This window comes from Dermacentor albipictus, chromosome 3 (assembly GCF_038994185.2).
Source record: "Dermacentor albipictus isolate Rhodes 1998 colony chromosome 3, USDA_Dalb.pri_finalv2, whole genome shotgun sequence".
NCBI classification, from domain to species: domain Eukaryota; kingdom Metazoa; phylum Arthropoda; class Arachnida; order Ixodida; family Ixodidae; genus Dermacentor; species Dermacentor albipictus.
The window spans coordinates 116,944,144-116,970,434 of NC_091823.1; the positions used below are offsets into that span (position 1 = coordinate 116,944,144).

General features: G+C 46.2%; 1 protein-coding gene across 5 annotated transcripts in view; it reads right to left on the minus strand.

Annotated features, from left to right (window-relative positions):
- LOC135915622 (uncharacterized) overlaps window positions 1–26,291 on the minus strand; it is an 83,053-nt gene that overhangs the window by 41,520 nt on the left and 15,242 nt on the right. For 3 of the 5 annotated variants that reach the window (XR_011513075.1, XM_070536674.1, XM_070536672.1), the window contains exon 2: window positions 18,684–18,854. The exons of 1 other annotated variant lie outside the window; for it this stretch is intronic. Coding sequence is in view for 3 of the 4 variants with exons in the window: in XM_070536674.1 (XP_070392775.1) it covers window positions 18,684–18,854 (171 nt within the window). In the remaining variant the exon portion in view is untranslated. Of the gene's footprint in view, window positions 1–18,683; window positions 18,855–22,279; window positions 22,323–26,291 lie in introns of those variants that run through there. One more of the 5 variants, XM_070536673.1, reaches the window with a different exon arrangement.

Below are 26,291 nucleotides of genomic sequence, written 5' to 3' on the forward strand. Positions count from 1 at the left end.
TACAGAGTTTTGAAGCAGCAACTCAAGCATTTATAGGAGACTGGAATCACGAGACTCGTTCGTCAGTGGGCCAAATGTCTAACATGTCATGGAGACTACGTTTAATTAAAGTACGCCATTTGTCATATATTTGTCTTGGCTCACTTCCATTTGACTCCTTTTTGCATATTTTGCAGAATACCTACTTTTATATGTGCCCTTTGTTGCGACTATAATTTCGGTGCATTTACTCCACAATACACGATCGGTGACAGCTGCTCCTATGTAATAAATTGGAACAAAGAACATCGGCATTGATATTTTCCCCTGGCAGTTGCATTTATAGAAAAATGGAAACAAGGTTCTTGAGTACCAAAGTTTCATTAAAATAATTGTCCTCAACTTGTTGATCTCAGGGTCTTTACATTTTTCATAGAAGGGGCATGCACTGCTTTGCCGGTATCGAACTGATATTTATAAAATTTGTGTTATATATTCTTTACTTGCTCAATGGACAAAAAACATTGAAGCATGGATATAAGTTATTTAGGGCAAAATGTTTTGGACATGCGAGTATATTCTTTCATAAAAATGATGATGATGATGATGATGATGATGTGTGGGTTTTTTTGGCGCAAGGGCCAGGTATGGCCAAAGAGCGCCATGTCTGTGCTAATGGGTTTGCAATGTACTTATGATTACTATGAGGTCTGTGTGACGTGGCTGTAAAGGGGCCTTAAAATATACGCACTAAAGTACGTAAAATCTGTATAATAAAATTACGGCGATGACGTATGACTTGTACTATGAACATTTAGATGCATTTAAAAAGAATGATACGATAGGTAAAATATAGCAGATTATAAGAAATGCTAGAGCACTACTGCCTCCATAGGGCCCTTGAAAACACAAGGGCCTGGAGGCATGTGCTATTCAGAACAATTATCGCAGCGGCATCCTCTGGAGCGAGGATGCTCTACGAATTTATTGGGCTTATAACGTGTAGAACTACATCCTTTAAGAAGTCGAGGACTGCCTTGGTGTTAAAAAGCGGTTCCTTACCAAGAAACATTGCTGGGTGAAGAGGTATGCAATGACGATATGCAAGAGGAAAATGCTTCTTTCTTTCAGGTTCGGCTTCGCGACACTCCAAGAGGACGTGGAGGACGGTCAGCCTCTCACCACATCGACCACAGGTTGGCGGTTCGTTTCCAGTAAGAAGAAAATTGTGTGTACCAAATGTGTGCCCTATTCTGAGGCGGCAGAATAGGACATCTGTTCGCCGTGATTTTGATGAGAAGGGCCAAGAACCTAGCTGTGTCTTTATAACGTGCAGTTTATTGTTTATTTCTGCGTTCCACATGCGTTGCCAGTGTTGTCGCAGTTTCTTACGCAAGAAAGCCTTCAGATCTGTGACCGGGACAGCAACTGCAGAATGAGTGTTTAGTGATGTGAGTGATGTGGCCATTTTATCAGCCAGTACATTGCCCTCGATACCTCTATCGCCAGGTACCCAGCATATTATGATGTTCTGGTTAGATGAGTACGCTTTACACAATACCGAATACAGTTCATTGAATACGGGATTTTTATGTTTGCACAGTGACATTAGGGCTTTCACGACGCTTAGAGAGTCTGTAGAGATCGCTGCTTTTGGGAGTTTTGATCTTCTTATATGCTTCACAGCAGAGAGTAATGCGTAGGCCTCGGCCGTAAAGATGCTTGTTTCCGGATGCAGTGCATCGGATTCCAAGAAGGATAGGCCGACGGCTCCATAGGATACCCCGGCATTTGACTTCGAAGTGTCTGTGTAGTACTCTGCGCAGGAGTGTTTGTACTGCAGTTCTAGGAAATGCATTCTGATTTCGGCCTCAGGAGCGTGCTTTGTAACTTTTATAAAGGATATGTCACATTGTATAACCTGCCACTCCCAAGGAGGTAAGAGCTTGGTTAGGTGCATTAAGCGATGCTCGAGGAGTGGGACATGCATTTCCTCGCTAAGCTCCTTCACACGCAGCGAGAAAGGCTGTCTTATGGAGGGGCGATTGCTGAAAAGTGTAGCGCATGTCATATCGGTAACGGTATGAAAGCATGGATGTTCAGGATTGGAGCGTACATTAAGGAAATATGTAACGCTAATGTATGATCTCTGTAGGTGGAGAGACCATTCATTCGATTCGGCATATAAGCTTTCAATCGGGCTTGTTCTGAAAGCGCCCGTGGCTAAGCGGATACCAAGATGGTGAACAGGGTCTAGCATCTTTAGCGCGTTCGGGGCGGCAGAGTTATATACTACAGCACCATAATCCAATCGAGACCGAATTAGGCTCTTGTATAGGTTCATTAAACACTTCCTGTCACTACCCCATGTAGTCTGGGATAGAAGTTTAATTAAGTTCATTGTTTTTAGACATTTTTCTTTCAAATATTTAATGTGTGGAATGAAAGTGAGTGTGTACTCAAGTATGATACCTAGGAATTTGTGCTCTTTGCTGATAGGTATTCGTTGTCCACACAGTTCTAAGGAAGGATCCGGAACCAGGCCTCTCTTTCTTGTAAAAAGAACGCAAGAGCTTTTGTTAGGATTGATCTTAAATCCATTCTTTTCTGCCCACACTGAGACTTTGTTCAGGCCATGCTGTACCTGTCTCTCGCAGACTGCGAGGTTACAAGATTTGAAAGCTATTTGAATGTCGTCCACGCAGACAGAATAAAAGATTGCCGGTGGTAATGAAGCGCGAAGCGTGTTCATCTTCACGATGAAGAGTGTGCAGCCGAGCACGCCTCCTTGGGGTACACCCGTTTCTTGCGTAAGAGGACGCGAAAGTACATTACCGACTTTTACCCGGAATGTACGATTTGACAGATAGCTTTCTATTAGGTTTAGCATATTACCATGGATGCCCATTTCTGACAAGTCTCTTAAGATTCCGTAACGCCACGTCGTATCGTACGCCTTCTCCATATCGAGGAATATGGATAAGAAGAACTGTTTGTGTACAAATGCGTCCCGGATATTTGCTTCTACACGTACAAGATGGTCCGTTGTGGAGCGCCCTTCTCGGAAGCCGCACTGATAGGGATCAAGCATTTTCCTCAGTTCAAGGAAATGAACGAGTCGCCGATTAATCATTTTTTCAAACACCTTACAAATGCAACTTGTGAGGGCTATCGGGCGATAACTTGCCACTGAGGAAGGGTCCTTGCCTTGTTTCAAAACAGGGATCACAATGGCTTCCTTCCATGCATTTGGAAGGTACCCTGCATCCCAAATGGTGTTGAAAAGTGTGAGTAGTGTAACCTGCGTGTCATTGTGTAAGTGTTTGAGCATTTCATACATGATTCTATCAGATCCTGGTGCGGAGCTGTTGCATGCGCTCAAGGCAGCTCTCAATTCGGCAATACAAAAAGGACGGTTGTAAGGCTCATTCTCTCGACCTTTTCTTGTTAATGGCTTACGTTCTTCTGTTTGTTTGCATTTGACAAAGGATTGTGTATAATTTGTTTGACTTGACACGCTCTCAAAATATTCACTAAGTGAGTCTGCCTGGTCTTGCAGTGTGTCACCCTGCGTGTTTACCAGGGGGAGTGAATATGTTTCCCGCCCTCTAATCCTATTAACTCTGTTCCAGGCTTTGGCCTCATCCCTAAACGAGTTAATGCTCGATAAAAACTTGTACCAGCTTTCTCTTCTGTCCTGCCGGCGGGTTCTCCTATCTTGGGATTTCATTTTTTTAAAGTTGACAAGATTCTCAGCGGTGGGAGAAGCTCGCAGCAACCCCCACGCTTTGTTCTGATTCTTACGTGCGGTCCGACATTCACTGTTCCACCACGGTACACGTGGTTTGCATGCCAAACCACTTACTTCGGATATGCATCTTGATGCGGCATCTATTATGAATGCTGTAAGATACTCCACAGCAGCATCAATTTCTAAAGAAGACAGGTCAGCCCATGAGATCCTAGAGAGGGTTTGAAATTTCTGCCAGTCGGCTGTGTCTATCTTCCACCTAGGAGCTTGTGGAGGATATTTGTTTTCTTTAGATGTTTTTATCAGTATGGGGAAGTGGTCGCTCCCGTAAGGATTGTTCATAACTTCCCATTCGAGTTCAAGCAGTATAGACGGGGAAACTAGGCTGAGGGCAATTGATGAAAACGTTCTGTTGGCGACAGAATAATATGTGGGTGCCTTCTTATTCAGCAGGCATGCACCAGAAGAGAATAGGAACTGTTCAACAAGACGACCTCGCGCATCTATACGAGAGTCACCCCGCAGGCTGTTGTGAGCATTGAAACACCCAAGTACAACGTAAGGTTCTGGCAATTCATCTATGAAGGACTGAAATTCATGTTTGCTTAGTTTGTAGTGTGGGGGTATATAAATCGAGCAAATAGTGATAAGTTTGTTTAGCAGAACAGCTCGCACCGCCACTGCTTCAAGGGGCGTTCGTAGCTGTAAAGGTTGACATGCTATACTTTTATGGATGAGAATCGCCACATCACCCGATGATGCGACGGCATCATCGCGATCTTTGCGAAAATTATGTAGTGTTGGAGAAAGTTTGTGTGTTTGGATTTTAAGTGTGTTTCCTGTAAACACAGCACTTTTGGATTGTGTTGGTGGATGATTTCCTGCACATCATCAAGGTTTCTAAGAAGACCTCTGACGTTCCATTGTATGATTTGTGTATCCATATTTAAAGTAAGTTGGTGCTGTGTGTACGGAAACGGAAAGATGCCTTAGATTACAAAGCTCTTTCGAGGCCCTGTAATCGGGGTTTTGCTGTTTCTGAAGCGTTCAAGTGAGCCTCGCCGCTCTTTAGGCGCTTGGTGCGCCTTGAGGGTAGGTGTAGTGTCCATTGCCTCGTGTGAGGCGCCGGACACGTGCTCTTGCGAGCGAGAAGTTACTAGAGAGGGTCCCGCCTTGGAGGGCAAGACCCCTGCGCCCACCAGCCCGGAAGTCGATGGGGCTCCCTGAGGGATTTGGCTGCGCCGGCTGTTGCCATTGCTGGAAGGGGCTGGGGAGGTTGGGGCAGCCTCGGCTGCGCCTACCTTCGGGGTCGATGGTCCCTTCTGCTCGGTTGGCGGAGCAGCGCTAGCTGCAACCACCGTGGGGGCAGATGGCGTAACTGCCAACTCACTGCGTGTGGGTCGGACAGCCGCTGGAGGCCGTTGTGACGCTGCCCCCTGACGCACCACTTCGGCAAAGCTTTTCTTTGGCAGGTATGCTACCCGCCTGCGTGCATCTTTGAACGATATATTTTCCTTAACTTTGATTGTAACTATTTCTTTTTCTTTTTTCCATGATGGACAGGACCGCGAGTACGCGGCGTGTTCCCCATCACAGTTCACGCAGTGTGGAGCATTCTCCCAATTTTCAGATGGGTGTTCTTGGGCACTACATTTCGCGCAAGTCTGGCGGCCTCGGCAGTTCTGTGAACTGTGGCCAAATCTTTGACACTTAAAGCATCGGAGGGGATTGGGGATGTACGGTCTGACTCGGATCTTTATGTAGCCAGCCTCAATGGTCTCAGGTAGCATACTTGATGCAAAAGTAAGAATTAAGTGGTTTGTCTCAATCTCCTTGCCATCGCGCCTGATCTTTATTCTCTTGACATTGGTCACATTCTGATCGCTCCAGCCCTCCAGTAGTTCGGCTTCACTCAGTTCCATGAGATCGGCATCGGAAACGACTCCGCGGGTGGTGTTCATTGTGCGGTGCGGTGTGACCGTCACTGGAAGATTCCCAAAGGATACTAGATTAGAGAGTTTCTCGTGCTGTGTCTTATCACACAGTTCTAAGAGGAGGTCACCACTTGCCAATTTAGAGACTATAACCTGGGCCAAAAGCTTCACTAAGTGTCTTTGCAACAAGAAAAGGTGAGATCATTCTCGCTGCCTTTTCTTTTTTCTCTGAATGTACTACATGAAATCTTGGAAAATTGTCATTATTTCGGCCAAAAAACTTGAAAACTTCTTCGGTGCGCCCTCGTTTGTGAGGGCGATCAGGAAGTGTTGGAAAAGAACTTGCCATAGATATGTGTGAAAATTCGGTAGCGCCGCCAGCCACCCACCATGGAGCCCAACAAGGGGACGCTGCAGGACCGTGAAAAGACGGCCTGCATGCGCCAGCTCTACGACACTACTATAACCAAATCTGTTATAACCAAGGTTGGCTATCCCACACAAGGTTAACCCTTGCCGCTGAGGAGTGAAGTAAATGGAAGAGAGGAGAAGACAGGAAAGGTCAAAAAGTAAGAGATAAAGACGAAGATTCGAGAGGAAGAGATAGGAAGAGGCGACTGCCGATTTCCCCCGGGTGGGCCAGTCCGGGGGAGCCGTGTACGTGAAGCCGAGGCCAAAGGGGTGTGTTGCCGCCACTGAGGGGCCGTAAAGGTCCAAATACCCGGCATTCGCTCAACCCCCAGGATCCCCTTTTCCCCGGACATGGCTAAGCCGCGCACGGCTACACGCGGGAGGGTCCAACCGTCGTGTTCATAAAAATGCATAATATACTTGGCTCAAATTCACTTGCGGCACCCTTTGCTTGGGCAATGCGGTTATTATTCATGTATTTGCTCCCTGGACAAATTCCGTGGCGCGGAGGCCGAGATGCGACGTTAGCCAAGGGAGCCGTTTGATGAGGTGCTAATTCATTAGCTCACCATTTTGTGTGTCCAAGCTGCTGCGTAATTCAACTTCTACTTGCAACTGGAACTCTAGGCTCAGCGCTGCTGTCGCCCTCACCCTAAGGTTCCGCATAAAATCCAAGGGTGATAAAATCGTCACAGCGCGCGGTATGCTGTATATGTGCGAGTTAAAAGGTGCCAATTTCAGCAGGCAATCGCAGCTCAATCTCGCATAGGCAAAGCAGGAAAGCGGTAATGAAGCCCGCCGTCTTCCGTCCCGTGCAAGGCTCCGCGGGTTGGGGAGGGAGGGGCCGGTCACGTGCCCGTTATCGGCGCTCTATCTGGAAAGCCACCTTCGATGGTAAGAGAATCCAAACGTGCGCTGTGTTCTCTTGCGGCTTATTTTGCGTTGGTTAGACACAGCACAATAAATTCGTTCGCTGCTGCTGTGGCGCTTGCGAACACCACAGTGTTTCGACAGCTAGTTCCTGCGGTCATCGACTGACATTTGTTTATGTTTGCTTATGCACGCGTGAAGCCTTGCTTGTTAATCTAGTCAGTATGCCTATGTTTACATGTTTACATGTCCGGCATAACTACTATCCTTACCTCTGATATCTGTCCACCACTTTGTTATCGCAATGGATGCTTCGCCTTTTGAGCGAAACTGCGGTTTGTTTCGCTTGTTTTTATTGCGATAGCAATTGCCACATCCCGAATCCGTCAGTTGTGCTGCCAGCTGCCCAAATAAACAAACGTGGCTACGGCATCCAGGGTCAAAGCGACGCTTTTTGCTTCTTGCTGTGCACAAGTTTATCGCTTCTGGCAAACAAACGATGTGTTTGCTAGCAGCCGCAATGGTCCCTGCTGCCGACCACTTTATTTTGGTCTTTCACAAGGGCTCCAGCGATGAAACGCCACAGATAGAGGCAGCAAGCGTACAAACGTACGGCTTCCTTACCAAGCCGGGTACGATTTTTTAAAGTCAGAGCGCGTTTCAAGTGAGCGGGTTCTTAAAGAATTTGCGGCAGCTTCGCACTAGCGGCCGGTAGACGGGGCAAACAGCAAAGCTGGCTGCCCCACCTAGGTTATTCTTGGTTCGCCTAAGTTTATGGCTGGGTATGCTTTCAGGCTCGGCCAAGTTTTCTGCGTAGTGTCGTCGTTAGCCCCCCAATGAGCAACGGACACTCGATCATTAGAGTATGTACAATGTGTTGTTTTTTAAATTTTCAGTGCCAGTCCTTTGTTCCGTCGTCGTGGTCCGATGGCACAACTACACAGGGCAAATCTTCGTATAGCGCGTCTTCACTCCAGTAAACCTCGACCTCGACGCGCGTGGTTGCAGGCACGCTTTTCATCGGTAACGCGAAGTCGTCACTTGGAAACTTTTTCAACTCGCTGACATTTCGCCGCCGCTTCAGCAGCGCGATATTCGGGATTAGACCGAAGTTGTCACATCCGTTCTCAAGTAGTGGCGCGGCGACTTACGCGCCACGCTTCCTCTTTTTCCGGAGCGACACTCTTCTTCTGGCTCCCCATCTTTCTCTTCGTCGGAGACCTGCGAACTCAGTCGGCGCGGCGTTGGAGCCGAGCTACTTTTATACCCCTGTGGTGACGTCAAGGCTTAGATGCGCATCTGCGCATGAGCGGGCTACGTACGGCGTGGCGAGGCAAACCTACTGTGAAAAGTTGCTGGCGTGCGCGACGACGACATCGCTCGGCGAGGTTTTGCTTCGCACCTTCGCCGGCCTAGACAGGCCTCGGAAACTCCACCACTTCGGTGGCAGAGGTGATTGGCGCCTTCAGTCAGGAGAGCGGGAAAGCAACTCCGCTTCACAAAAGGGTTGAAGTCTGGGCCAGTTGGTGCATACTTGGAGGAAAAAAAACAGTCAAAAAATGCAAAGGACAAGAGGAGAGGTTCACACCACAACGACTAGACTATCAAGCTCAGTTGATAGTCTAGTCGTTGTGGTGTGAACCTCTCCTCTTGTCCTTTGTGTTTTTTTGACTGTTTTTTTCCTTCAAACTCCACTTCACTTGCACGGCCTGCTAGATCGGTCCCTACGGTGGTTGTGCACTTCATCATTCCTCTCAGCTCCTCTCCCCTTGCCCTCCCTCACAACTGCCTCACTTTCGACCGCGCACCCGCTTGCCCGGCACCAGCTTAGCCTACTGCATGGAGTTTCATGTTTTGTTATCTGCTGTTATCGGGAAGCGTGCACTGCAGTGCGTGGAGCGACGTGAGCAGTTAAGTCAGTTTCGTGGTCCTATATTGCTGTGTGCTTGTGCTCCGCGATGTTTCGCCCGTTTCACACCGCTCGTGAATCGTGCAGTGGTGCACAGATAGCTCAAAAACAAGCCCAGCAAGGTTTCTCCGGGTGCCTAATAAAGCATATGAGCACGCAGACCCAAGGACATAAGAATAGCGCATGTCCATGGACACGGCCCTGTACACGTGTGTGCTTCATGAGTCTCCGGACGTCGTTGCGCCTTGATTGTGCAACACTTCCCTCTTACCTGTATAGTAAGCTGACAAATAGGCGCTTCACCTCGCTGTCCCCTGGTCCATGGCTTCTTTTTCTGAGCCAAGTTTCATTCGGCAACTTCAATATGGGGCCCACGTTTCTGTTGCGCCCTGAGATCATTTTCTGTATCTCACCGTTCTACAATCGTGTTAATAGCTGGGAAATTACTGTTCGTGTTTATGTATTATCTCATTATTCGTTAATGGGAAAACCCCACGAATAACCTTCATGTCTATGCACGATACGCTTTTTTTTTCTGGAAAGCATGAGCATTGCAAGTGTCATAAACGCAGACTTTTGCTGTTTCTGTTTATTACACAAAGTTTCTGTTTATTATTACGCCCACAAGATATGCCTTAGTGTTTTAACTGACGCAATTTTACTCTTATGCATAGCATTCCTGGTGAAAGAAGAGAGGTGTTGCTGGCTCACTTCCCCTTGTCTTTGAAGAATAGGCATTTCTGCAAATGTTTTTATGTGCTGCTGCACAAGCTATGTTCTGCCGTCCCCTTCACACCGATACTCAATTTGTTTCCAAGTGAAAGCAAAGGGATAATGGGTGTTTCCATTTTTAGTACAATGTTATTTTTCTTCTGCCACGTCTTTTTCATTTTGTTCTGTCGTAATGAACAATTCACGCTTTCATGTACTTTTGGGCAGGCTTATAAGTGAGTTCTTGTTAAGCATCCTGTGCGCCATTTTAGCACAGAAACTTAGTTCAAAATTTTTGTCAGCTGGACAGCCATTGTACATCTGCTGCAGCTGTGTCACGGGGCAGCATGGAGAAAGATTAGAGTAAAACACATCGAAGCACCTGCTTGCTGTCTTTGAATGACGGAACCCGAAGCTACGACACTGGTAACACATGACTATGAATCAGCCCACGTACCAGCCGTCGCAATGGCTTTAGGCGACGTGAGTGTCTCCTGTCATGCACAGAAAAGATGCTTAAGTCCACTAACAGGCTTCAGTAGGTATAGTATCGGCTCCGACGGATTATCTATTGTAGTAAGTGCGAACTGTCGGCGCTGGACGGCTTCTATGAAGTAACTTTGATTAGTGATAACAGAGTTCCAATTGATAGCAGCAAAGTCATATCACTGTCTGAGTGGTGGGCAGAACAATATTTTGAAACAATCGCGATGCCAAAACTTTGCAAGTCTAAATGTTAGGCCTAAATGACTCACGGCATGACTCACAATACAGGATACGTGTAGGCGTATATGTAATCTTAGCTTTACATAAAGCCTAAGGTCACGGACATTAGCGCACAACGAATGCTATTAACCGGCAAAGTGGAATTAAAATTCATCTGCAGATGCTTTCTGGTGAAACACGGTGCAGTGATTGTAGTGGCGTTACTTTCGAGTCTGTTAGTAACAGACCACTGATGAATAGAGGAAATGCCCTCTGCTAGCAGGTATTTACGCACACTACACTTCGAAACGATTTTAAATCATCTGCAAGCATCTGATCGTGTGGCTAAATCACTGAACAGAGCAAGTTGTGAACCAACACCAAAAGCTTAAGTGGTTCTTAATTGAAGCCTCAAGGTACTCCCGGCTAATATGTAAGAATGTTGAAGATTCATCGAAACATTTGGCAAATTTGCTCTATTATAAAGGTAGCTTTCAAAACATCGCAAGACCGCCGTCGTGATTACATCGTGGCCATACCATCATCGTCGCTTCAGTAAACCATTCAACTCTCGTCATGCTATCGTCATCGTACAGGTTTAATGGTGCGATCATCATCACGCGATTGTCATCATCCAAACGTCGTCATCCCTCTGTCCTCATGGTGTTCTCGCCATTGACGTCAGGGCATCGTCCTTATAAGGTCGTCGTCTTGCAGTCATCGTCATACCTCTGTTGTCATCCCAAGTTCGTCACGCTGTCGTTTCTCAACGTCATCGTTTCAGTATCGTCAAGGCATTGTCGTCATAGCACCTTCGTCAATAGTAGTAGCCATACTACTATTGACTACTACTACTATTCTATAGTAGCCATACTGCTGTCGTTCAATCGTGATTAGGCCATCTTTGCCATGTCATCGTCGTCATTGCATCGTCCTCACACAGACGCTGTCATGCATTCGTTCTCATACCATTGCCACCATATTGTCTTGGTCAGGTGATCGTCGTCATTCTTGCTTCTGCATTGGGTTGTTGTCATACTGTCGTCATTTCACCAGCGTTGTCTCGTTGGTCTCATTCAATCTACCCTGCATCCGCGCCATACAGTGGTAGGTATGCCTCCGTGCTCGTGGTTGACCTTTAGAAGCGAGTGCCATAAGGAGCGCCTGTTCTATTTAGAAAAAAAAAAGTCGCAGTTCCGCCCAAAAGGCGTAGCATCGATTGCGATAGCAAATTAGTGCACAGTTTTACGATGTAGAGATAGCATTCTTGTCGGCCGTATAAACTTGGAAACAATCGCTTGCTATGTGAATTAACAAGCATGGTGTCAGAGAGCGCAAACTAACGTGAGCAGATCACACGTGATGAGCGTGCACGCTCGCTGTCAAAACGCTGTTGCAAGGAAGTTCGGCAGCAGCGGCAAGCGAAGTGACTTTCGTGCTGTGTATCGTTTCAAGCCAAACAGCGGCGATAAGGCAGCACGCACAAAGGCATGAGCCGTCCGCAGGTCCCTTTCAAGAGACGGCGAGCGCGACCGCGCGCGGCCTTGCAAAGTACGCACTTGTTGGCGGAGTCGAAGCCGCCCCCGTACTTCCTACGCAGCCACCCCGTTTTCTTCCATATATGGCGCGTGAGACTGAGCCACGATCGTCAGTTGCCCTTGCGCTACCCCGCGAAGTGCGCAGTTCCTGCCGGAACGCAATACCGGCCCCTTTTATCCTTCTCATGCGCACACAGCATTTCGTGCGACACAAGAAGGCGTGTTTGCTCTCCGCTTTCTTCCTTCGCGTCCACCAGACTGAGACGCGACCGTCGGCTTCCCACGCGTGCTTTAACTCGCACTTAAGGCATACGACGCACGGCGACGGTGTTATCGCCCGTGGAGTTTATACGCAACAGTACAGTGTTCTGTATCGACTAGTCGGTCTGATGAGATTGCACCATGAATGACGTGTGCCTCACCGGCATGCAGCGTTATCTACAAAAGTACGCTGCTGCCTTTAATGAAGGGCTTTTGCGTTGCTGCCACAGAAGCGTCTGTCTGCTGCTTAGAATAGAACACACAACAGTGACAGAAATGCGCCTGTAGCATACATAGATATAATGCTACCACAAGAAAATAACGTACGCGCTGGTCATAGCAACGTTGGACGATATCGGAGTATGTGTCATATAGCAGAATCCACAAAGTCGCGGAATTGCGACTACGGGTGTTCATTGAACTGGACTTCAGAAATATGATATCGAGGTACATTGATAGTTTGCTATTCGCATCACCATCGATGTTCATCGTCATATATGTTCAACCATTACCTTTCTTAAATATTTGAGCACCACAAGGCTTACAGGCCGTGAAAAATCGCAAGATCTATGTGGCTCGTGTTTTTGTGACGGCTTTATATGCGAAATGCTTCATCCCTCGAAAGATTCTAATCGTTAGTCACTATACTTCGCAGGACAGCTGGGCAAACAGAACTTTCTTCTAGAACCCTGTTGGCTCTGGGCTAAGACCGCTCCGATACCACGACCACTGGGATCGGTACGCACCTCTGTAGAAGAGGACGGGTCAAAGTGGGCCAGTATAGGTGGTGTGCTGAGAATGTTAGTTAGGTAGGTAAATGCGGCACTTTGAGCGGGGCCCGAAATAAACGGCACGTGCTTCTTCAGAAGATCAGTAAGAGCTCGGGCAATTGCTGTGAATTCTTTAACGGCACGTCGGAAGTAGGATCAGAGTCCTACAAAACTTCGGACGACTTTAACAGACTGAGGTACAGGAAACGACGTGGCAGCACGAATTTTCTCCGGGTCTGTTTCAATATCGGAAGCGTAGACGAGATGGCCAAGCACTGTAATATGCTCACGACCGAAGTGACACTTCGAGAAATTTAGTTGGAGCCCAGCCTCGCGGAAGCCTTGAAGAACAGCTGATAAGCACTCAAGGTGTGCATCAAATGTAGGCGAAAATACGAGAACTTCTAGGTAGCAGAGGCATGTTGACCATTTAAACCCTTGAAGCAAAGAATCCATCATACGTTCGAACATTATTGGAGCGTTGCATAGACCGAATGGCATAACTTTGAATTGATATAGGCCATCAGGAGTGGCGAGCGTGGTCTTCTCTTGGTCTTTTTATCCACAGAAATCTGCCAATAACCAGACCGCAGATCTATTGATGAAAAGTAGTTGGCACCATGGAGACAAGTGTGGGCGTCGTCAATGCAAGGCAAGGGCAGACGTCTTTCTTGGTAATGTGGTTTAGATGACGATAATCTATGCAGAAACGCCATGTGCGATCTTTCTTTTTAACAAGCACCACGAGTGACGCCCGAGGGCTCGACGAAGGTTCAACAATGCCTTTGGCAAGCATCTTGTTCACTTCATCTTGAATAATCTTACGCTTTGAAGCAAACACACGATATGGCCAGCGAGGAATGGGGCTGGCTTCACCAGTATTTATGCAATGCTTAACAATTTAAGTCTGGCCCACGTGGCGTTTGCTGAGGTGGAATATGTCGTGGTAGGAAAATAAAAGGCGCCACAGAGCTGAAGCTTCTTCAGGCAATAGGTCCGCAGCAATCATGGGACGAAATGTTGGGTCAGGGCAACTAGCATGATGTGGACAAAGTGAAGAATCTGAGCAGACGTCTACAGAAAACGTCGTGACGCGGTCATCTCCGATAGCACGGAGAGTGCAACCGATATGCCTTTGAGTTGAACTTACTTTGTTAGGCCAAAATTAACGACAGGTAGGCATGTTCGGTTATGGGCAACGGTGACGACGGAGTGGGGCATAGTGATATTGCGCATCAAAAGGACATCAGGAACAGGTGTGGCGACATAATCACCATCGGGTACAGGTAAAGATGATAGCAAATCGACGGAAGTCAAGGCTTTAGGCGGCAGGTGGACGAAGGAGGTCATTTCAAGTTGCTCGGCATTTCGGCCCAAATATGCGCGAGTAGAGGAAGTTCAAAGCGAAGGTTAAGGGTATAACAGTTGATCAAAGCAGAGCGCGCCGTAAGAAAGTCGACTCCGAGGACTAGGTCATGGGGACAACTGGTCAGCAAAGTAAAAATAACAGAAACTTGCCGGCCGGCGATACTTCTACGGGAAGTACACATTCCACTGATGTCAACAGTGCTGCCATCGGTCACGCGTACAGCTCTAGCAGTAGGAGGCGTGAGAACTTTCCTCAGTTGAGGACGGAGGTTACAACTCATTATGGACACCTGGCCTCCAATATCTATTACCGCCGACAAAGGGACACCGTCGACGTGAACATCAAGTGAGTTCTGGTTCGTTGGGAGTGTCAATGGAGGATTTCGACATGACGAAGATAATGCACCACTACCTCCAGGAGCTGCATGGTCTAGTTTTCTGTCCAGGATGTTCCATAATTCGTCGGCGCCGAATAGCGTCGTGGCTGGGGCGACGGGGAACGACGGTGCTGAGGTGACGGTGAGTGAGGAGGGCGGCTGACATCGACGGATACGTCTGAGGGAGGAGGCGTACGGCGAGGCGAGTAACGGCGCGCGTCGGCATATGGGCGAGGAGACGGGGAAACGGAGTTCGAATACGGCGACGTCAAAGAGGTGTGGCAGTGGCGAGCGACATGGCCAATGCGGAGGCAATGGAAGCAAATGGGCTTGTCGTCCTCAGTTCTCCACTCGGTAGGGTTGCGGTATGTGGGAGGGGAATACAGATCGCTGTGAGGCGCAACAGTCGGCACCGGTCGGGCAACAGGTCAGGAGACGGAGCAGGCAGCAGGAAACCTAGGTTTGCAAATTCTTGCCGTTCCACTAGCTGAATGACAGTGATCGCAGGGGCTGGTTGGTTAATGGTGGGTTCAAGATGCGTGATTGGAATGGCGCAGAACTTGTACCCTTGAGTTCGGGGCGAACAATACGTGTGACGCGCTCATTTAAGGGTGGTGAAGCGGTAAGATGAATGCAAGATGACGTCGCAGCCGTGTTAGGAAGCCAAGATAATTGTGGAATGACGCGGCGGCTTTTGGCGGGCTCAAAGCGGCGGCATTCCTTGACAATGACGTCAACGGTGGATACATTGTTGGAGACCAACAAGTTGAAGGCGTCGTCCGTGATCCCTTTGATTAGGTAACCGACTTTGTCAACCTGGGCCGTTTACTCGTCGACTTCTGGCTAAGAGCGAGCGCACCTTGTTTGTAGGAGACATACGATTCAGTTGAAGACTTAACTCGGGTATCAAGCTCTTTCGTAGCAGCCAGCTACCAACCGGTGGGATTTCCAAAGACGTCGACGAGCTTCTCCTTGAAAGGATCCCAGCTAGAGAAATCGTACTCGTGTGTCCGGAACCAGACACGAGGAGTTCTGCCCAAGTAGAATAGAACGTTTGCTAGAATAATTGTTGGGTTCCAGCGGTTGTTTTGGCTACCACTCTCATACCGGTTGAGCCTGGCCTCAACCTCGACATTATCTTGGCCGGAGAATATTCCACGATCGCGGGGATTCATAACGATAACGTACGTTGGTGTCGGGGTCGGAGAAGTAGAAGGAGACGAGCTGTCGCCTGGAGCCATGGCGGAAAACAGGGCGGTGCGGCCGTTGCGGAGCGCCATGGCAAGGACGGGGAATGGCACCCTCCACCAAAACGTTACGCGAACAAAGGACTAAGACTGGAGACTATTAACGAAGTATATTTACAAAAAGTAACTGCAGCGCTGGCCAGTTCAGCCGACAGCTCGAGAACCAGAGAGAGTTCGTCGTCTTCGCTGGGGCGCCCGCGTGCATCGGCCACAAGAAGCACGCAATATGCATATATCAATATCATTAACACTTCACTAAATACCTTTCAAATAATAATCTTAACTGCAGAATATCACTGTACAATTGAATAAGTCTAGTGATTGAACCATGAACTTTTGAAAATGGCAGTTCGAAAGTTACTTTGTAATGGAAGTTCAAGAAAAAACGAGAAAAACACTGAGCGCTTGGGTTGCTTCACCTGTGGTTTTCCCAAGGAGCTTTACACCGATGCTCATTCATTTCAGATGATGTTGCAGAAAATGACCGCAAGGAATCTAGCAGAATGCCTTCTCGGTAAATATCGTCTGCCGCGGGTAATTGCGTTTGTGCGCCTGAAAACACACTCGAAATACATTTTCCCGCTTTCCTTTTAAGTCTCTGCAGCGGTTCTGGACTTGTTTTCGTATGTCTCTTTAGACATCTCTAGAATAATATCGTTAAACAGCTCGTGTGCGGCTTTCTTTTGTGCTTCCGAATTAATGTTTGCAGTTTCTGATGATGCATCTATGTTCAATTTGTTGTAGTACCTCAAGCTATGATGCGCCAAAAAGCAGAGCAATCAATCTTGATAGACATGAAACCCAACGTGTTCGAGCTTAAAGCGTAAACGTAATTAGTTATTATTATGGTGCACAAGTAAAGTCGAAAAATATTTCCGATGTGTTTTTCAGCTGGAGACCGAGAAATTTGATTATTCCCCTGCAGATGACAGTTTCCGAGAACATGACGAGACAGGCGAACCTTGATATCTTGCGCAGCGTCCTATTCTTTAATAATTTTAAATCCTTGTGACTGCTCGTGCGAATAGCTCTTGGCAAATTGTTTAAAGTGTGAATTGTCTTTTACAGTTGTCGTTGCATAAGAAAGGGTGATAGAGCGGGGTCTCTAAGAATTGGTTGAAAGCAGCTGCAATAATTTTGAGGGGCTCCTTGAATTTACCTTCAATATAAAGCCATTAGCAGGGGTAGCAACAATTATGTCGTGTGATCCGACATATGCTTAGGTTCTTCCATACATCCCATTTCGTGCTGACTCCATTACATCTGACTGGTCATTCCCGTGCACAGATACGTAGATCAGCACCGACCTGAATGTAAATTAGGTTGATATAGTTATGCACTAGATGGCGTACATGCAGTACCGCTGACTTTTCCAGGAGACTTAATATTACCCACGAAATATCCAACAATACTAACGAGTCCCTTGTGCTTCTCTATCTTTCGGTGGTTTCGACACGTGTGCTAACCATATCAGCACAGAACTAAAGCGGCAATCCCCTGTTATGATAGCTCCCATTCTAGGAAGATTAAGGGAGACATTGCTTCTACCTGTATTCGAGAAGCGATAACAAGATCATTCGACTACTGTCTTGACTAGCCAAAAACCCCGACAAAGCGTTTGTTAGACGAATTGAGTAATTTTGTCTGTAATATGGCACAACGAGAAGCATGACAGATACACGAAGGAGCAACTCAAAAGAAATGTAAATAAATGCACCGGTGCATTTCACAAGTTATCTGACAAAATGAAGACTGCAGACACAAAGCAAATCATTTTTTTCTGCTGTCTGCCAGGTATTCAGTATGTGCAATAGTTTACACAAAGGAACATGGCCTGTATACTTGTAAAAACCCTCAAAAGATGGAGAAAGCGTAGATGATAAGTAGAAGTGAATCCACGATGAACTGTAATTAACTTTACATGCATAGGACCGACGGGAAAGTGTTTTATGGTATCCAGGCAATATTAAGCACCAGAAAAATAGTATACCAATCATTTACGATATTATTGCAAATAGTGTGCTTGCCCACCTTACTGTAAACGACGAACACTAAGCAAGAACGGGAAAATCCAGAAACTGCTTACATAAGTGGAGCTGGCAATAAGTGTGTTAATGCAGGATTTCTCACTTTCCTGAATATAAAATGCTGCTAGGTAAAAAAATGGCGATATTGGCGGTACGCATTCTCGACTTTTGTATTTTATTTGGTGTGTGGTTTTCCCCCAAACATAGAATAAATCCGCTGTTTCGTTTTTTTTTGAAAATTTCAGTTGATAGTAAATGCTCTGTCTGTACTCTCCTTGATTTTTCAGTACAATTTTTTCATGTTTGTTAAGCATCAAGATGGACTGTGTATATTTGTTCGGGTAATAAAAGGAATTCCTATTTCGGCTTTGACTTATTTTCTTGTTTATTCGTTATTCTATGTGCTTCAGAGAGTAGAAATGGTTTGAGAGGGACTAGCTTTCATTGTGACATCGACTTGATGCCGTCACTTTTCGAAGCTAATGCAACGCAGGTAGCTTAGAGGAGAAGGTGATGTTTTAGTGCTTCCTGATTTAAATTCGCCGCTTCCAAGCTGCGTATATTTTCATTACATAAATAATTAGTTATCCTTTCATAATTGCTGCGGAATTTCCCCAAAAAATATATTTTCCAGGAACAGTTGCCTAAACTAATTATATTTACAAGTTGTTCATACCCGAAGCATTTTTTGTCCTACCAGAGCCGGCAGTGTTTTCTATGCAGTTTACATAATACAAGGGCTTCTATCAGGACAAAGCTACGTTTCACGTTTTCAATGTGTAACGAACGTGCGAGACAGGGAATAGCTGAGCAAAAAGTACTCACATATATTTGTAAGGACACCACCATCTACAGCAACGTGCGTAAGAGTGAAGAGTACGACAGTGACTGTGCAGCCTTTCATGACGGTTTGTTTTAACTGAAACGGCATCCAAAAAAGCAGCCTTCCCTCCTTTTCTGCGCTTTCCTTGCAGTTGCAGACACAGAAGCAGCAGTCTGCAAAGAGAGGTTGTCAGCAGTGGGAAACACAATACCTGTAAGAATATTTTGCAACGTCGAGCTCCACATTTATTTTATGTAGGTCCTACTTGCTGGAGTCATGGGTAGCTTATATTACGCTCGAAGGTGTCACAGCGTAGCGAAAGAATAGGGCACTGTCTCATGCAAAATAAAGTCTTGAAAACAGCATGGGGCTCGTTGTGTCCAATTCTTACGCCTCTTCAGGTAAAGTGCGTCATTGCTGCACCTACTTCAATTTTAAATTTTTTTCAATATATCCTGCCGAGCAACAGAAAAACAAGTAGGGGTTCTGGAACCGCTTGAGTAGTAGCCCGAAATTTGCTGAGAATACACACACTCAGTAAACGGTGGCGGCACTTAAAGTAAAAAGCGCTGTTACAATACGTATTACATTTCCTGGCCTTGTAGAATATCACCTGAAGGCTGCAAGGAACAAACCAGTGAGCAAGTATTTCTGTTACGATGTACGCATTGTCTATTTCTGTCTGTGAAATAATGCGGATGCATTGGTCTCCTTCAAGTGCCAATGTTTCAAATAGTGCGCCCATATAATTGCTAACACTTTCATTTGCATTTTGACATAAGCGCGTTTTTTTATATCTCCAGCGCACTTTCGTTTCGCCAAAACTACGTCATCGCTCGATATGACAACACAAGCCAGCACACACGAATCGAAACGGTCTATACGCATAGCCATCTGCGTTGTATTGAGCAGTTTAGAATTCATTTGGCACGCATGTCTTACATGCTGTGACCAAGTTCTTCGAAAGAGCAACCAACCACTACTGCAGTTCTCAGCATTGATGAAAAGAGAAAATCCTTCAACCTACGCTTTGTTGTGTGTTGTTAACACGTGCAGGACAATTTCGCGGTCTTTGAACAGTTCCCCGTAAGGCCGATCTGGAGAACACATCTGGTGACGTGCTCCGGACTTGACTTGGTTGGTCAAGTACTGCGCTTCTACCCCTAGAGCCACCTAAAAGCTGCAATGCCATATTTTTCTTTTGGAATTCGCGAGAAACGGAGGCATAGCGTTCAGGTTCGCATGAAAGAGTCCAGTGGTTCCCATGTGTTCGCATTTCCGCAGGTCATTTGTCATTATTCACTTGCTGCGTTCTAAACCTCCTCATGCACTCTACTGCAATTACTAATGTTAAATTTATTTACAATCTGCACCCCCGATAGCCACATCCAGGAGATCAAATTCAGCATCAAAGAGATCAAGGAAAGGGGTGCTCTAGTCAAGTCGCTTGCCCAAAGCGACTTTTACCCGCAGTCTCCTCCATCACTGATGGAAATAAAGAAGTTATTATTATTATTATTAAAGCATTTGCTACAAATGTTTCTAGTATGCTGGGCTTCTAAACTGATGCGTGTGGTCTTGTCACTGCTCTTTCCTAGAATGGTTACGTTTGTATTACTGATTAGGCAATTTACAACTGAATTCTAAGATATTCCGTTATGCGGATCACACCGCGCTTATTCTAGATACCGCAGAATATCAAAGAGGATGCATACGCCTTCAAGGCCATCAAATAAAGTAATGGAGTCGCTTGAGGAAAAAAGTGTGTTTTAGTCAATCATAAAATTAATTTTTTTACGTTTTCGAATTACACATAAAGATTTAAACCTCGACATACCCTTATACTCGCACGCATCTACCTGCGGCATTTTTGAGTCTGTCACCTTTCGCACTGATTCAGTGGTAAAACGTTTAAGCCTTTTTGTGGAGGAACACCTAACTTGGAATAATCATGTGGAACACCTGCGCAAAAGGTTACTAAGCATGATGGCATTAATTTACAATATGCGTGGCAAATCCTCTCAATTTAGGAATTGCAGCATATAAAGCGTAAATGGAGTCTGTTTCGCGCAATGGAATAACTTATATAGGACATGCTCAGAACACCAAATGCAAACAATTACTAGGCTTATAAAACGACTGGTAAATGCTATCTCTTCTGAAACAGTCTTACGCAAGCCCTCCGCAAAACAAATTACTCTAAACTTGGCATACCTAAGGTAGGCAAGGTGTTTCCCCCTTCTGTGGTTCTGTGGCACTATTTCACAAGAGATTTCAGCGTAACAGTCCACAAACAAGCGACACTGAGAAAAACATATGGATACGTGATCACAAACTACGGTAAAAGAACTAGGAAGTATATTGTCCCAGCGACGTTTAATATTCTCAGTGGCGATCTATGTAATATTTAAGAAAAAAAAGAGTGTTGCTGAAAAAGATAAGAAAGAGATGCTTAGAGAGAATTCAAGAATGACATTGCGGCATGGCTGTAGTTGCATGATCCGCTGCATTTTTTTATGTCGCTCAGGACCGGGTCCTGCTATCTGATTTTTGTGTTGCGTATCATTGAGCCTTTGTAACTGCTGATGTATCCACCAACTACCAGATCAGCCAACCAGTCCTATGTGCTCAGGCTGACCAGCAGATTCATGTGTATGAAAAATGGGCGAATGAACTGCATTGTATTGCATGCATTCATCGAGCACTGTGTATTTCAGACGTTCCTTTGCTTTTGCTTGCGAAAGGCATCTTCAAAGAATTGCCGGCCAATCGACAAAAGCTGCATTTTTATTATGAGCCGAGAGTGAAAAGGGCTAATCGCAGAATCTAAAAATAGGATCTATAATGTCACATCACAATTTTTTATGAAAAACGCCCGCAGAAAATTTTGGCGATATATTAACCCCCCAGCTGCGACTGGTTCGCATGAAACTGGAGAGAGAGCACTAAAGAAGGCACAGGATTTCATTTCTTTCTTTTCGTCAGTCTTCACACGCGCTAACAGCTTCCTGCCCGATTTTACAGATGAATCTGGAAGGCCGGCTTTTCAAGACATGAAAATTGATGAGCAGGGTGTACTTAACTTCTTGCTCAATATGATTACTACGAAAAGTAGGGGCCTGACGGAATTCCTAATGAGTTTTTACAAAGGTCGCAGAGTGGGTTTCTAAATTTCTAACTGAAATTTTTCAGGCATCTATTGACCGATGTTTCTTTCCCAGCGCATGGAAGCTTGCTAAAGTTATCCCACTTCATAAAAGTGGCAGCAAATCAGACGTTAAAAATTATAGGCCAGTCCCCTCACTAGCACTTGTTTGAAACTACTTGAACACATAATCTCTAAGCAATTATTGGTCTACCTCGACAACAACCATATCCTAAACAAATGCCAACCCGGGTTCCGTCAGGGACTCTCTAAAGTGAACAAACTAATAGAGACTGTTCATGATCTCGCATATACTATAAATAACCGAGGCAAAACACACATAATATTCTTGGATCTGGCCAAGGCTTTCGATAAGGTGTCGCACTCAAAGTTGCTAATAAAATTAAAACTGTATTCAAAAACCCTCGCTTATCCGAATGGTTTACGTCTTACCTAAGCCATAGAGACCAATTTGTTGCATGTGAGGGATACCGGTCTTCCGTTTCGCCTGTAGAGTCTGGAGTAACCCAGGGAACTGTATTGGGCCCCCTCTTATCTTTATTATTTGTCAATGACATGCCGCAAGACATCACAGTTCCCATCAGGCTCTTCGCAGATAGTTGCGTAATATATAACCGTATCGAATCGCCTGTCGATCAGACCAATTGAAATTCAAATTTGCAAGAGGTAAAAAATTGGCGTGACACCTGGCAAATGGTTTTGAACTCTGACAAAATGGTTTACATGTCTATCACTAGAAAACGAAGTATTATTGTTTACGCTTATTCCATTAAAGGTATCGCGTTAAACAGAGTATCAACATTTATATACTAGTGTTTAAAGCTTACCCAGGATTTGCCTTGGAATGAACACGTTGATTACGTATCCACTAAGGCCCAGAAAGCCTTATGGTCGCTTAGAAGCAATGTGCATAATGCTACCCCTGAAGTAAAATGCCTGGCATACAAAACTTTCATTCGACCACTTATAGAGTACGCAAAAACTGTGTGGGACCCATACACTTCATCTCATCAGTCTAAGCTGAATAAAATCCAGTGGCTTGCTGGACGACTTATTTTTAACAAATATCGTCGTTCTCACTCTCCTACCCAGTTATGTGAACTTGCTGAATTCCCTCTCTGGAGTCTAAAACTGAGTATGACCGTTTGAAGTTTCTTTTTCTTGTTATTCATGGCCATGTTAAAATTGATAAAGATTGCTATTTTCAGTTCTCTCCTAGCAACTATTTCCCTCATCGCCACAACGTGTATATCTCTCCTCCTACTACTCGCAATGATTGTTTTAAATATAGCTTCTTTCCGAGAGCAATAAAACAATCGAATCTATTATAAGACCTAATAGTAGGGACGTCATCTATACGCGACTTTCTTGAAAATGTCAAAGCACATGTGTATGTATACCATAACTCGGCCAAATGTTAATACTGTAATCACCTCGGCATTGTATTACATGCTGTATTTGCCATGACATTACTATCAGTGCATTCCCCAAAATGTACTTTTATTTTCTTTATCGTGTATATATATTGTTGCTTGTATTGTCACCTAGCACTCCTGTAATAGCCCAAAGCTGGGCTGACAGTATCAATAAATGAAAATGAAATGAAATGAACTGTTTATTCGCTCTAACAATGCAAAAACAACCGTTCATGCGTAAGAACTTCATGTTCCACGTGTATTGTGTGGCTATGTCTCCGCAGGAGTGACAACTCCGCAGCTTGGGCATTGAAGGCGAACAGTCACATTTGTAGTCGTTATTTTGCCATCCTCTTACTGACTCAGTCTGCTGGTTCTTTGTTATATTTTTTTTGCTCGCGTTACTGATCTCTGGTTGCGTCTGTACATGACTCTGTAATGCTTCAACGGCTAACGCAAGCGATGCAGCATTTTCTTACTCGCCGTCAATGCCGGGTCGACAACGGCCACCGACAGCTCTCGTCACGCTAAGGTGTTTGAAATAGACCACTAATTAAGATTAGGCTAATTTCAAGACGTGAAAATTTACAAAGCAACGCAAGCGCAAAGGAGCTACACTCGACAGAGAATGACCGCTCAATGACACTTGCTCAATTGGCGAAACGTGGCGAGAAAAAGAGCGATGTACGTACGTCTTTCATTTCTGTCCGTTATGTTTAGCCTGCTCCGCCACTTTAAATACATACGCGACGATTTTAACAGCTCCAGCAAACTATTATCTATAACAGCTAGAGATCCGAGCTCTAACTTGCCGTAGTAAGGTCTATTTGTGGAGTGCATTTGCGTCGTTATTGAAGTCGATTTCTGGTATATTAGTCGAAAGTCGATTTCTGTTCTGCTAAGACCTATGTACCTTGTGCAGTCTTGACTAACGAAGTGCTAGCCGTCTACTGTCGAATAAATACTCCCCTTAACATCTTTTTGGTGTAGGTTGGGGGCTCTATTCCTCCTGGCCCTGGAGCTTCGGAGCGGACGCCACGTTTCTACCGCCTCCATGGCCGAAGCCTGTACGCCGTCGTCGCATCCCGCAGCACCGGCGACCGTCGTCCTTCCGCATCCCCTCGGGGCCGGCACATTTTGCGGTACGGACAACAACAACGTCGACGATTGGCTCCTACTGTACGAGCGCGTCAGCAAGGACCGCAGGTGGGATGAGACGCTAATTCTCGCGAAGATAATTTTCTACCTACGGCACAGCTCGCATGTGCCTAATTACGCACGAAGAAGAACTGACGAGTTGGGATGTATGCAAGCAGTAGCGCGAATTGTTTGGTCGATCGGTCGTACGGCAAATAACAGTTCAGCACGAACTCGCAGCCAGCCAGAGCTCAGACGATGACGGAATGGTACGTCGCGTATATCCAGGGCGTGCTAGCCTTGTGTGCACCATTGACAAAGACATGCCGGAGGCGGACAAGGTTGGCCACGTGTTGAAAGGCATAGCCGATGATGCCTTCAACATACTCAAGTGTAAGCACTGCAGAAGGGTTGACTCCATCATAGCGGAATGCCGTCGGTTTGAACAAAGAAAAGCAGGCTCATTACTCACCGCTTTACCAGACTCCCGAACACGGCTGCGACATCCTCATGCGAAGACCCCGTGACGCTCCCTACGTTCTCGACGCCTACCAACCTAACCAGTTTTGTTCGTCAGGAGCTCGAAACCATGGCTCCATGCCGCTTATCAGGCACAGGCTTACGACCACTTGGCGACAATATCCCTGATTCAAGTCGTCGTTTGTCAAGAGGTTGCGAATGTGGGCATTTAACAAGCAACCTGCCACGCCCCCTAGCCCATGTGCGCTTCCAGTCCTCTCACTGAGCAGTTCTCTACCCCAATTGCTGCTGCTGTCACTTCCGCACCACCGATTCACACCCCGCTACAGACACCCATCTGAGTGGAGGACACCAGACAATCGACCAACCTTCTTGCTCTCGCGTCGGCCACATTTCACGCAACAGGCGCAATCGTCGGTATTACCAACGAAGCTTCCCTGGTCACCACCGCCAAGACCGTGGCCCGTCTTCTAGCACATCTCTTCTCAACGACCACCTGCCTGAGAACCTCACCCTCTATCTTCGCGCTCTGCGCCAACGTAGGCCGCTATTGCCGCTCCGGAACATTGGTCTAGACGATCGTAGTCACCTCAGAGTCGCCAGTCGTGCTCTCCTCGACGCTGTCGCTCTCCCTCCCCCGCTTACTCTGGCCTCCATCCAGGAAGCTAGCCAGTGCAGCTCCGGGAGGTAAGGCTGCATTGACGACAAGGACCGAAAAAACATCTATTGACCCCTTCTTCAAGACTAAATTTGCTCGGTGTTCTCTTCGACGGCGTGACCGTTACTGTTCTCATTTATACTGGCGCCCACATATCTGTTAGGAGTTCCACGCTCCAATGCCACATATGAAAAGTGCTGACACCTATCGCCTCTGCTACTGTGAGGGTAGCTGACGGCACCAGAACACCGGTTCTTAGTGTGTAAACTGCCCGCGTTACTGTTACCGGCCACCACACTTCAGTTCTCTTCGCTGTTCTCGACGCACGTCCTCATGATGTCATTCTTGGTATTGACCTCTTAAGCGGCCACTCTGCCCGCATCGATTGTTCTACTTGCTTCTTGGGCTCAAACTGCCATTGTGCCCCGATGACGCCGCGTTACGCAAAACTCGTCTATGTTCTGTGAAGTTTCTATGACTAGCGGCTCAGGCCGCTTCCTACGTCCTTCTGTCAAGTTCGCCCCAGTCCCTGATGGTGACTATGTGGTCGCTGCCCTCACAGAACTCATTCTCTCGTGCAACATCGCACTTCCTCACACCATACTGGTTGTTGCCAACAACAGAACTATGCTTCCAGTCCTCAACTTGTCTACTTCGACCTATATTTTTCCTCAAGGAATTTCACTAGCCAAACTGTCACCGCTGGAAGAATGTACAGCTTCTGCATTCGCTGCTGACACTGAGTACCGTGCTC